This window comes from Oncorhynchus clarkii, chromosome 6 (assembly GCF_045791955.1).
Source record: "Oncorhynchus clarkii lewisi isolate Uvic-CL-2024 chromosome 6, UVic_Ocla_1.0, whole genome shotgun sequence".
In the NCBI taxonomy this organism is placed as follows: Eukaryota; Metazoa; Chordata; class Actinopteri; order Salmoniformes; family Salmonidae; genus Oncorhynchus; species Oncorhynchus clarkii.
In genome coordinates, this window is record NC_092152.1 from 4268126 (window position 1) to 4280625 (window position 12500).

General features: G+C 49.1%; 1 protein-coding gene across 2 annotated transcripts in view; it reads left to right on the forward strand.

The window, feature by feature from the left end:
* The window catches only part of LOC139411868 (ras-GEF domain-containing family member 1B-A-like), a 130379-nt gene that overhangs the window by 100733 nt on the left and 17146 nt on the right, over positions 1-12500 (forward strand). For both annotated transcript variants that reach the window (XM_071158617.1, XM_071158616.1), the window contains 4 exons: positions 5612-5824; positions 6324-6398; positions 8676-8771; positions 11010-11112. In XM_071158617.1, the coding sequence (XP_071014718.1) occupies positions 5612-5824; positions 6324-6398; positions 8676-8771; positions 11010-11112 (487 nt within the window). The remainder of the gene's footprint in view (positions 1-5611; positions 5825-6323; positions 6399-8675; positions 8772-11009; positions 11113-12500) is intronic.

Genomic DNA, 12500 nt, shown 5'->3' on the forward strand with positions numbered 1-12500 from the left:
GTGGCTAGTGATACATGTATTACATAAGGATACAGTCGATGATATAGAGTACAGTATATACGTATGCCTATGAGATGAATAATGTAGGGTAAGTAACATGTATATAAGGTAGCATTGTTTAAAGTGGCTAGTGATATATTTACATCATTTCCCATCAATTCCCATTATTAAAGTGGCTAGTGATACATGTATTACATAAGGATACAGTCGATGATATAGAGTACAGTATATACGTATGCCTATGAGATGAATAATGTAGGGTAAGTAACATTTATATAAGGTAGCATTATTAAAGTGGCTAGTGATACATGTATTACATAAGGATACAGTCGATGATATAGAGTACAGTATATACGTATGCCTATGAGATGAATAATGTAGGGTAAGTAACATTTATATAAGGTAGCATTATTAAAGTGGCTAGTGATACATGTATTACATAAGGATACATATATAATATAAAATGAAGTAAGATATTTATTGAGTGCAACTAATTACACCTTTTTGATGGATGGTGAAAGTCCCAAGATATTGTGTACATATATTACAGTAAAGTCCTCTAAGTTTATCTAAGTTTACAGTTGTACTTAATGCCCGATTGCTGAGGTCAGAGTTCTACTAATTGTTTTATTATTATTATTAGATTACTAGGTTACCGGAGAGAGGAGAGGCACTGCTAGGTTACCGGAGAGAGGAGGGGCACTGCTAGGTTACCAGAGAGAGGAGAGGCACTGCTAGGTTACCAGAGAGGAGCACCACTGCTAGGTTACCAGAGAGAGGAGGGGCACTGCTAGGTTACCAGAGAGAGGAGCACCACTGCTAGCTTACCAGAGAGAGGAGAGGCACTGCTAGGTTACCAGAGAGAGGAGGGGCACTGCTAGGTTACCAGAGAGAGGAGAGGCACTGCTAGGTTACCAGAGAGAGGAGGGGCACTGCTAGGTTTCCGGAGAGAGGAGCACCACTGCTAGGTTACCAGAGAGAGGAGAGGCACTGCTAGGTTACCAGAGAGGAGCACCACTGCTAGGTTACCAGAGAGAGGGGCACTGCTAGGTTACCAGAGAGAGGAGCACCACTGCTAGCTTACCAGAGAGAGGAGCACTGCTAGGTTACTGGAGAGAGGAGCACCACTGCTAGGTTACCGGAGAGAGGAGCACCACTGCTAGGTTACCAGAGAGAAGAGCACTAATAAGTTACCAGAGAGGAGCACTGCTAGGTTACTGGAGAGAGAAGCACTGCTAGGTTACCAGAGAGAGGAGCACTGCTAGGTTACCAGAGAGAGGAGCACTGCTAGGTTACTGGAGAGAGGAGCACCACTGCTAGGTTACCGGAGAGAGGAGCACCACTGCTAGGTTACCAGAGAGAAGAGCACTGCTAGGTTACCAGAAAGGAGCACTGCTAGGTTACTGGAGAGAGAAGCACTGCTAGGTTACCAGAGAGAGGAGCACTGCTAGGTTACCAGAGAGAGGAGCACTGCTAGGTTACTGGAGAGAGGAGCACCACTGCTAGGTTACCGGAGAGAGGAGCACCACTGCTAGGTTACCAGAGAGAAGAGCACTGCTAGGTTACCAGAGAGGAGCACTGCTAGGTTACTGGAGAAAGAAGCACTGCTAGGTTACCAGAGAGAGGAGCACTGCTAGGTTACCAGAGAGAGGAGCACTGCTAGGTTACCAGAGAAAGGAGCACCACTGCTAGGTTACCAGAGAGAGGAGCAATGCTAGGTTACCAGAGAGGAGCACTGCTAGGTTACCAGAGAGAGGAGCACAGCTAGGTTACCAGAGAGGAGCACTGCTAGGTTACTGGAGAGAGAAGCACCACTGCTAGGTTACCGGAGAGAGGAGCACCACTGCTAGGTTACCAGAGAGAGGAGCACTGCTAGGTTACCAGAGAGGAGCACTGCTAGGTTACCAGAGAGGAGCACTGCTAGGTTACTGGAGAGAGGAGCACTGCTAGGTTACTGGAGAGAGGAGCACTGCTAGGTTACTGGAGACAGGAGCACTGCTAGGTTACTGGAGAGAGGAGCACTGCTAGGTTACTGGAGAGAGGAGCACTGCTAGGTTACTGGAGAGAGGAGCACTGCTAGGTTACTGGAGAGAGGAGCACTGCTAGGTTACTGGAGAGAGGAAGGGCACTGCTAGGTTACTGGAGAGAGGAGCACTGCTAGGTTACCAGAGAGGAGCACTGCTAGGTTACTGGAGAGAGGAGCACTGCTAGGTTACTGGAGAGAGGAGCACTGCTAGGTTAGCAGAGAGAGGAGCACTGCTAGGTTACTGGAGAGAAGAGCACTGCTAGGTTACTGGAGAGAGGAGCACTGCTAGGTTACTGGAGAGAGGAGCACTGCTAGGTTACTGGAGAGAGGAGCACTGCTAGATTACTGGAGAGAAGAGCACTGCTAGGTTACTGGAGAGAGGAGCACTGCTAGGTTACTGGAGAGAGGAGTACTGCTAGGTTACTGGAGAGAGGAGGGGCACTGCTAGGTTACTGGAGAGAGGAGCACTGCTAGGTTACCAGAGAGGAGCACTGCTAGGTTACTGGAGAGAGGAGCACTGCTAGGTTACCAGAGAGAGGAGGGGCACTGCTAGGTTACCAGAGAGAGGAGGAGCACTGCTAGGTTACCAGAGAGGAGCACCACTGCTAGGTTACCAGAGAGGAGCACCACTGCTAGGTTACCAGAGAGAGGAGCACCACTGCTAGGTTACCAGAGAGAGGAGCACCACTGCTAGGTTACCAGAGAGGAGCACCACTGCTAGGTTACCAGAGAGAGGAGCACCACTGCTAGGTTACCAGAGAGGAGCACCACTGCTAGGTTACCAGAGAGGAGCACCACTGCTAGGTTACCAGAGAGAGGAGCACCACTGCTAGGTTACCAGAGAGAGGAGCACCACTGCTAGGTTACCAGAGAGGAGCACCACTGCTAGGTTACCAGAGAGAGGAGCACCACTGCTAGGTTACCAGAGAGAGGAGCACCACTGCTAGGTTACTGGAGAGAAGAGCACTGCTAGGTTACTGGAGAGAAGAGCACTGCTAGGTTACCAGAGAGAGGAGCACCACTGCTAGGTTACTGGAGAGAAGAGCACTGCTAGGTTACTGGAGAGAAGAGCACTGCTAGGTTACTGGAGAGAAGAGCACTGCTAGGTTACTGGAGAGAAGAGCACTGCTAGGTTACTGGAGAGAAGAGCACTGCTAGGTCACTGGAGAGAAGAGCACTGCTAGGTTACTGGAGAGAAGAGCACTGCTAGGTTACCAGAGAGAGGAGCACTGCTAGGTTACTGGAGAGAAGAGCACTGCTAGGTTACTGGAGAGAAGAGCACTGCTAGGTTACCAGAGAGAGGAGCACTGCTAGGTTACTGGAGAGAAGAGCACTGCTAGGTTACTGGAGAGAAGAGCACTGCTAGGTTACTGGAGAGAAGAGCACTGCTAGGTTACTGGAGAGAAGAGCACTGCTAGGTTACCAGAGAGAGGAGCACTGCTAGGTTACTGGAGAGAAGAGCACTGCTAGGTTACTGGAGAGAAGAGCACTGCTAGGTTACCAGAGAGAGGAGCACTGCTAGGTTACTGGAGAGAAGAGCACTGCTAGGTTACCAGAGAGAAGAGCACTGCTAGGTTACCAGAGAGAGGAGCACTGCTAGGTTACTGGAGAGAAGAGCACTGCTAGGTTACCGGAGAGAAGAGCACTGCTAGGTTACCAGAGAGAGGAGCACCACTGCTAGGTTACTGGAGAGAAGAGCACTGCTAGGTTACCAGAGAGGAGCACCACTGCTAGGTTACCAGAGAGGAGCACCACCACTAGGTTACCAGAGAGGAGCACCACTGCTAGGTTACCAGAGAGGAGCACCACTGCTAGGTTACCAGAGAGGAGCACCACTGCTAGGTTACCAGAGAGAGGAGCACCACTGCTAGTTTACCAGAGAGAGCGGAGCACCACTGCTAGGTTACCAGAGAGAGGAGCACCACTGCTAGGTTACCAGAGAGAGGAGCACCACTGCTAGGTTACTGGAGAGAGGAGCACCACTGCTAGGTTACCGGAGAGAGGAGCACCACTGCTAGGTTACCAGAGAGAGGAGCACCACTGCTAGGTTACCAGAGAGGAGCACCACTGCTAGGTTACCAGAGAGAGAGCACCACTGCTAGGTTACTGGAGAGAAGAGCACTGCTAGGTTACCAGAGAGAGAGCACCACTAGGTTACCAGAGAGAGAGCACCACTGCTAGGTTACCAGAGAGGAGAGGAGGTGAATGATGTAATGCTGTAGTAAAGACCTGAAGGGAGTTAAAGTTGTCATCTGGGGTTCATCCCCGTGACGGAGAGCATTTAATCTCCACCACACACAAAAGTGGGATTACAGCGGGAGAGAATATTATTCTCTATAATCTAGCCCCCCCCCCCCCCCCCCCCTCCCCAACATTGCTGTTTAAGGCTGTGATACCTCCAGTTTAAGTGGTGATTGGCTTGAGTTGACAAGGTGAGTGGTGATTGGCTTGAGTTGACAAGGTGAGTGGTGATTGACTTGAGTTGACAAGGTGAGTGGTGATTGGCTTGATGAGACAGATTAGTTGAATTTCTTGGTCGACAACAACACACATACAGTTTGAAGGAAAGTTATTTTTTGAGAAAAGTGCTGCTTTCCCACGCTGGCCGGCCCGCTGCTGAACTGAACTTGAGACTTGTTTGCAGAACCTACTGTAGTTTCCCTTGGCTTGAATTGGCAGACAGGAGGTGGAGGGAGACGGGATGTGGTCGCAGAAAGCCTCCTTCTCTTTTCTTGAACCTCATACCAGCGGGATGGAAAGGGGCCGTGACCGGGAATTGTCTCTCCACACACCACTCCCTTCATTCCTCCTTCCAGCTATATAGTTACTATATTTAATGCATAACATGCCTGTGAACTCAATGAAACTGACTTCCTGTCTTCCTCCCTCCATCCCTCTTCCTCTTTTTTCATCCCTCTTCCTCACCCTCCGTCCCTCTTCCTCACCCTCCGTCCCTCTTCCTCTCCCTCCATCCCTCTTCTTCTCCCTCCCTCCATCTCTCTCCCTCATCCCTCTCCTCTCCCTCCATCCCTTCCTCCCTCTTCCTCTCCCTCCATCTCTCTCCCTCCATCCCTCTCCCTCCATCCCTCTCCTCTTCCTTCCTCTTTTTTCATCCCTCTTCCTCACCCTCCATCCCTCTTCCTCACCCTCCGTCCCTCTTCCTCTCCCTCCATCCCTCTTCTTCTCCCTCCCTCCATCTCTCTCCCTCTCCTCTCCCTCCATCCCTTCTTCCCTCTTCCTCTCCCTCCATCCCTCTTCCTCCATCCCTCTCCTCTCCCTCCCTCATCCCTTCCTCCCTCCCTCCCTCCATCCCTCTCCTCTCCCTCCATCCCTTCCTCCCTCTTCCTCTCCCTCTCTCCATCCCCCTCCCTCCCTCCATCCCTTCTTCCCTCCATCCCTCTTCCTCTCCCTCCATCTCTCTCCCTCCATCCCTCTCCTCTCCCTACATCCCTTCCTCCCTCTTCCTCTCCCTCCATCCCTCTCTCTCCCTCATCTCTCTCCCTCCATCCCTCTCCCTCCGTCCCTCCCTCCATCTCTCTCTCGATCTCTCTCCCTCCATCTCTCTCCCTCCATCCCTCCCTCCAGCTGTACAGGAAGGTGGTTCACCAGATGATTCAAGTCCTAATCAGGAAGCTGACTACTCTGAGCCAGTACGAGGAAGCCCTGGTCAAGATCAATGCTACGGCTACAGACAGACTGACCGTGCTCAAGGCCAAGCCTCAGGCCATCCAGAGGGACATGCTGTCCATCTGCAATGACCCCTTCACCATGGCCCAGCAACTCACTCACATAGAACTGGTGAGAGACAGACAGACAGACAGACAGACAGACAGACAGACAGACAGACAGACAGACAGACAGACAGACAGAGAGACACAGCAACTCACTCACATAGAACTGTTGAGAGACAGACAGACAGACAGACACAGCAACTCACTCACATAGAACTGTTGAGAGACAGACAGACAGACAGACACAGCAACTCACTCACATAGAACTGTTGAGAGACAGACAGACAGACAGACACAGCAACTCACTCACACACACTACATGACCAGAGGTATGTGGACACGTGTCAACTGGTGAGAGACACTGTTCATATTGCTACTTGTCATCAGCTATGTTTGTTGTCCGTACATTAAAACGGTTGTGTTTGTTCTGCTGTAGCCTGCATCATAACAGCTCAATATTTACAAGGGGGATGTAAAAATTGGCGAAACATTTATTAACGTCATCAACCTGACTGAACGCATTCAAAGAATGATGGAATTTATTGAGTTGCTTTTTCCCTTTTCAGGAGAGACTGAGCAACATCGAACCAGAGGAATTTATCCAGGCTTTTGAGAAGAAAGACCTTCTGGACAATGATAAGGTAATGAGTCTGCATGCTTATCCACAATAGGTCACTGGTATGTTATGGAACAGGATACAGTTGGCTAGAACCCTGTGGGGTGATAAGGCAGATAGAACCCTGTGATAATGCAGGTAAAACCCGGTGGTGTGATAAGGCAGATAGAACCCTGTGGTGTGATAAGGCAGATGGAACCATGTGATAATGCAGTTAGAACACTGCGATAATGCAGATAGAACCCCGCGATAATGCAGCTAAAACCCCGTGGTGGGACGATGCAGATAGATCCCCGTGAGTTGATAATGCAAGTAGAACTCCGTGGTGGGATGATGCAGCTGGACCCTGTGGGGTGATGATGCAGCTATATAACCCTGTGGCGTGATAATGCAGATAGAACCCCGCGATAATGCAGCTAAAACCCTGTGGTGGGACGATGCAGATAGATCCCTGTGAGTTGATAATGCAGATAGAACCCCATGGTGGGACGATGCAGATATAACCCTGTGGGGTGATAATGCAGTTAGAACCCCGTGGTGTGATAATGCAGACAGAACCATGTCGTGTGATAATGCAGATATAACCCCGTGGTGTGATAATGCAGGTAGAACCCTGTGGTGTGATAATGCAGCCAGAACCATGTGGTGTGATAATGCAGATAAAACCCTGTGGTGTGATCATGCAGATAGAACCCCGGGGGGTGATAATGCAGATAGAACCCCGTGGTGCGATAATGCAGAGAGAACCCTGTGGTGTGATAATGCAGGTAGAACCCTGCCTTATATTGCTAAAATCTGAAAGTTAGTAGATTTGGTTCCATCCGTCTCCACTAGTACTAATGTCTATCTCCAAGTAGTTATACAATACAGTTGGCTATCACCACCATGACCGACATTGCTTAAATCAGAAGAGCAGTGATTTGGCTCTATCTAGAGTCTAGAACCACCAGTTTCCTTTCCAGACAGTCACTCATTATGGACTCTACTGAAACTGACCCCATGGTGGGTCAATGTGAGGACACCATTTTGTGTCAGTAAGGTAGACGGTGTATCCCCAGACATACCTGTGGTAGTAGACCAAATATCTGCTGTCCCTCTCTTCCTGTTCCTTTAAACATCCCTCTTTCTGTCTGCAAGGGATACAATGTTTTGGTTGTATCGCCATGCAACCACTCGGCCACAAAACAGCCGCCACGAGGGTTTTGTTTTCGGTGTGTGTGCGCGTGCTTGCCAGCGTTCGGCTGCTAGGCAACAGGGGTGTTTTGTGGGGCTATTTTGGCGTTCTTTTTTTTGTGTGCCTTGGGCTACTCCTCTATATCCACTTCCAAAGGGGTGTGGGTCTGTGTGTTGACCACTTTTGGCCATTGTGTGAGGGAGAGAAGAGAAATGCGTCAAGCTAAAGGAATGTAAGGTATTTATAATTATTCAGCTCTGCTAAATAATGTCAATAGCTAGCTTCGGAGCATAGTGCCAAAGTCTGCAATAATAGTCTAATTACAAAGACAACTATAAAGCCTATACACCCATCTGGGGAGCTAGGTTCACATTTTTAAATATATAGAATATAAATATAACGGATGTTTGTCAAACTGTATTACTAATTTTGTAATTTACAAAATACCCAATTAGCAATGAGCTAAGTAATGGTAATGAAATGCTATGCTACTGGTGCTAATTCAATGCAATGCTACTGGTGCTAATTAAATGGTATCTAAACTATGCTAATTAAATGCTATGCTACTGGTGCTAATTCAATGCTATGCTACTGGTGCTAATTAAATGGTATCTATACTATGCTAATTACATGCAATGCTACTGGTGCTAATTAAATGGTATCTATACTATGCTAATTAAATGCTATGCTACTGGTGCTAATTAAATGCTATGCTACTGGTGCTAATTAAATGGTATCTATACTATGCTAATGAAATGCTATGCTACTGGTGCTAATTGAATGGTATCTATACTATGCTAATTAAATGCTATGCTACTGGTGCTAATTAAATGGTATATATACTATGCTAATTAAATGCTTTGCTACTGGTGCTAATTCAATGCTATGCTACTGGTGCTAATTAAATGGTATCTATACTATGCTAATTAAATGCTATGCTACTGGTGCTAATTAAATACTATGCTACTGGTGCTAATTAAATGCTATGCTACTGGTGCTAATTAAATGGTATCTATACTATGCTAATTAAATGCTTTGCTACTGATGCTAATTAAATGCTATGCTACTGGTGCTAATTAAATGGTATCTATACCATGCTAATTAAATGGTATGTCTTTATTGCTACAGAGCTGTTTCAGCGACCAGAAGAAGGCTAGTAGCCTGGAGGCATATGTACAGTGGTTCAACAGACTCAGCTTCCTGGTGGCCACAGAGATCTGCATGGTGAGTGGTTGGGTAGGTCTGAGTGGTTGGGTAGGTCTGAGTGGTTGGGTAGGTCTGAGTGGTTGGGTAGATCGGAGTGGTTGGGTAGATCGGAGTGGTGAGGGGTTGGGTAGATCTGAGTGGTTGGGTAGATCTGAGTGGTTGGGTAGATCTGAGTGGTTGGGTAGATCGGAGTGGTTGGGTAGATCTGAGTGGTGAGGGGTTGGGTAGATCTGAGTGGTGAGGGGTTGGGTAGATCTGAGGGGTGAGTGGTTGGGTAGATCTGAGGGGTGAGTGGTTGGGTAGATCTGAGGGGTGAGTGGTGGGGTAGATCTGAGTGGTGAGGGGTTGGGTAGATCTGAGTGGTGAGGGGTTGGGTAGATCTGAGTGGTGAGTGGTTGGGTAGATGTGAGGGGTTGGGTAGATCTGAGGGGTTGGGTAGATCTGAGTGGTGAGGGGTTGGGTAGATCTGAGTGGTGAGGGGTTGGGTAGATCTGAGTGGTGAAGGGTTGGGTAGATCTGAGTGGTGAGGGGTTGGGTAGATCTGAGGGGTGAGGGGTTGGGTAGGTCTGAGTGGTGAAGGGTTGGGTAGATCTGAGTGGTGATAGGTTGGGTAGATCTGAGTGGTGAGGGGTTGGGTAGATCTGAGTGGTGAAGGGTTGGGTAGATCTGAGTGGTGAAGGGTTGGGTAGATCTGAGTGGTGAGGGGTTGGGTAGATCTGAGTGGTTGGGTAGATCTGAGTGGTTGGGTAGATCGGAGTGGTTGGGTAGATCTGAGTGGTGAGGGGTTGGGTAGATCTGAGTGGTGAGGGGTTGGGGAGATCTGAGGGGTGAGTGGTTGGGTAGATCTGAGGGGTGTGGTATGGTAGATCTGAGGGGTGAGTGGTTGGGTAGATCTGAGTGGTGAGGGGTTGGGTAGATCTGAGTGGTGAGGGGTTGGGTAGATCTGAGTGGTGAGGGGTTGGATAGATCTGAGTGGTGAGGGGTTGGGTAGATCTGAGTGGTGAGGGGTTGGGTAGATCTGAGTGGTGAAGGGTTGGGTAGATCTGAGTGGTGAAGGGTTGGGTAGATCTGAGTGGTGAGGGGTTGGGTAGATCTGAGTGGTGAGGGGTTGGGTAGATCTGAGGGGTGAGGGGTTGGGTAGATCTGAGGGGTTGGGTAGATCTGAGTGGTGAGGGGTTGGGTAGATCTGAGTGGTGAGGGGTTGGGTAGATCTGAGTGGTGAGGGGTTGGGTAGATCTGAGTGGTGAGGGGTTGGGTAGATCTGAGTGGTGAGGGGTTGGGTAGATCTGAGTGGTGAAGGGTTGGGTAGATCTGAGTGGTGAAGGGTTGGGTAGATCTGAGTGGTGAGGGGTTGGGTAGATCTGAGTGGTGAGGGGTTGGGTAGATCTGAGTGGTGAGGGGTTGGGTAGATCTGAGTGGTGAGGGGTTGGGTAGATCTGATTGGTGAGGGGTTGGATAGATCTGAGTGGTGAGGGGTTGTGTAGATCTGAGTGGTGAGGGGTTGGGTAGATCTGAGGGGTGAGGGGTTGGGTAGATCTGAGGGGTTGGGTAGATCTGAGTGGTGAGGGGTTGGGTAGATCTGAGTGGTGAGGGGTTGGGTAGATCTGAGGGGTGAGGGGTTGGGTAGATCTGAGGGGTGAGGGGTTGGGTAGATCTGAGTGGTGAGGGGTTGGGTAGATCTGAGTGGTGAGGGGTTGGGTAGATCTGAGTGGTGAGGGGTTGGGTAGATCTGAGTGGTAAGGGGTGGGGTAGATCTGAGTGGTGAGGGGTTGGGTAGATCTGAGTGGTGAGGGGTTGGGTAGATCTGAGTGGTGAGGGGTTGGGTAGATCTGAGTGGTGAGGGGTTGGGTAGATCTGAGTGGTGAGGGGTGGGGTAGATTTTTCGCAGTTGTTGACTTTGTTTTCGCTGTTGTTGACTCGTCTTGTTGATGTTGTTGATGTTGTTGACTTGTCTTGGTGATGTTGTTGACTTGTCTTGTTGATGTTGTTGATGTTGTTGTCTTGTTGATGTTGTTGACTTGTCTTGTTGATGTTGTTGATGTTGTTGACAGCCCGTAAAGAAGAAGCAGCGAGCGCGAGTCATGGAGTTCTTCATCGACGTGTTGTTGATGTTGTTGTCTTGTTGATGTTGTTGTCTTGTTGATGTTGTTGACAGCCCGTAAAGAAGAAGCAGCGAGCGCGAGTCATGGAGTTCTTCATCGACGTGTTGTTGATGTTGTTGATGTTGTTGACTTGTCTTGTTGATGTTTTTGACAGCCCGTAAAGAAGAAGCAGCGAGCGCGAGTCATGGAGTTCTTCATCGACGTGGCGCGGGAGTGCTTCAACATCGGCAACTTCAACTCCCTCATGGCCATCATCTGTAAGTGTTGTTGTTGTTGTTGTTGTTGTTGTGCTTTTGCACCCCGACCTTGTGACAACTCACTCACCGGCTCACTTGCTCTAAACACAAAAGGCTTTTTGTCGACAGTCAGGAAATACGATTAGTAAATGCAATCTGTTTTTCAGCGAGACTTTGTACCTTCCTAAACCCTATAGCAGCCTTCACCCAAAACGAAAATCACAGTGTTTTATTTATTCACTTTAAATAGTCTTTCAAATATTGCTGATTTACTTTTATAGGAATACCTCCCCTCCAAAAAGTAACACATTTGGAAATAGTCCTTGACCTGAACAGAAAGGGTAACTCTAGGCTTCAATTGATAATCTTGAGCAGATTGGCTCTAATGCGTCCCGATCTATCTTCGGCTCCAGCTTGTGACCTTCCCCAGGGTCCAGGCACAAAAGTCTGGGTTAGTTTGGGGTCCTTGCCCCAGGCTTTTGGTGGCCAGAGCCAGACGGGGTACAGGGGGGGGGGGGGGGGGGGTCCTGAGTGGCCAGGGAAGAGGGCAGCTGGTCAGGCCTTGAGGTTCAGGAGGAGGGGGTGGATGATGAGAGGAGGGGCAGCTGAGAAGTCCTACACAAACACCCATATAGACAGATGGTCAGCACTGACCAGAGAGGGAAGGATGGAGGGAGGGAGGGTATTGGCAGGAGAGGGAAGGAGGGAGGGAGAGAGGGTATTGGCAGGAGAGGGAAGGCAAAAGGGGATGGTGGGAGGGAGGAACGGCTGGGTGGAGGGAGGGTGGAGGCCCTAGGAGTGAGTACCAGCTGTCCCAAGCCCCTCTCTCCCCGGAGATGAAGCCACAAGCAGAGCCCCTCAGTCTCCAGGGACCCATAGGGAGATATTACAGGGTCAGAGGGTTATAAAAAGGAAAGACAAACAGGACCCTGGGAAAATATGTCCTCCTGAATACATATGCACTCACACACACCTGATTTACCATATGGGAAGCATAGTGTTGGATTGGGAAGCAGAGTGATTACCATATGGGAAGCATAGTGTTGGATTGGGAAGCAGAGTGATTACCATATGGGAAGCATAGTGTTGGATTGGGAAGCAGAGTGATTACCATATGGGAAGCATAGTGTTGGATTGGGAAGCAGAGTGATTACCATATGGGAAGCATAGTGTTGGATTGGGAAGCAGAGTGATTACCATATGGGAAGCATGGTGTTGGATTGAGAAGCAGAGTGATTACCATATGGGAAGCATGGTGTTGGATTGGGAAGCAGAGTGATTACCATATGGGAAGCAGAGTGATTACCATATGGGAAGCCGAGTGATTACCATATGGGAAGCATAGTGTTGGATTGGGAAGCAGAGTGATTACCATATGGGAAGCATGGTGTTGGATTGAGAAGCAGAGT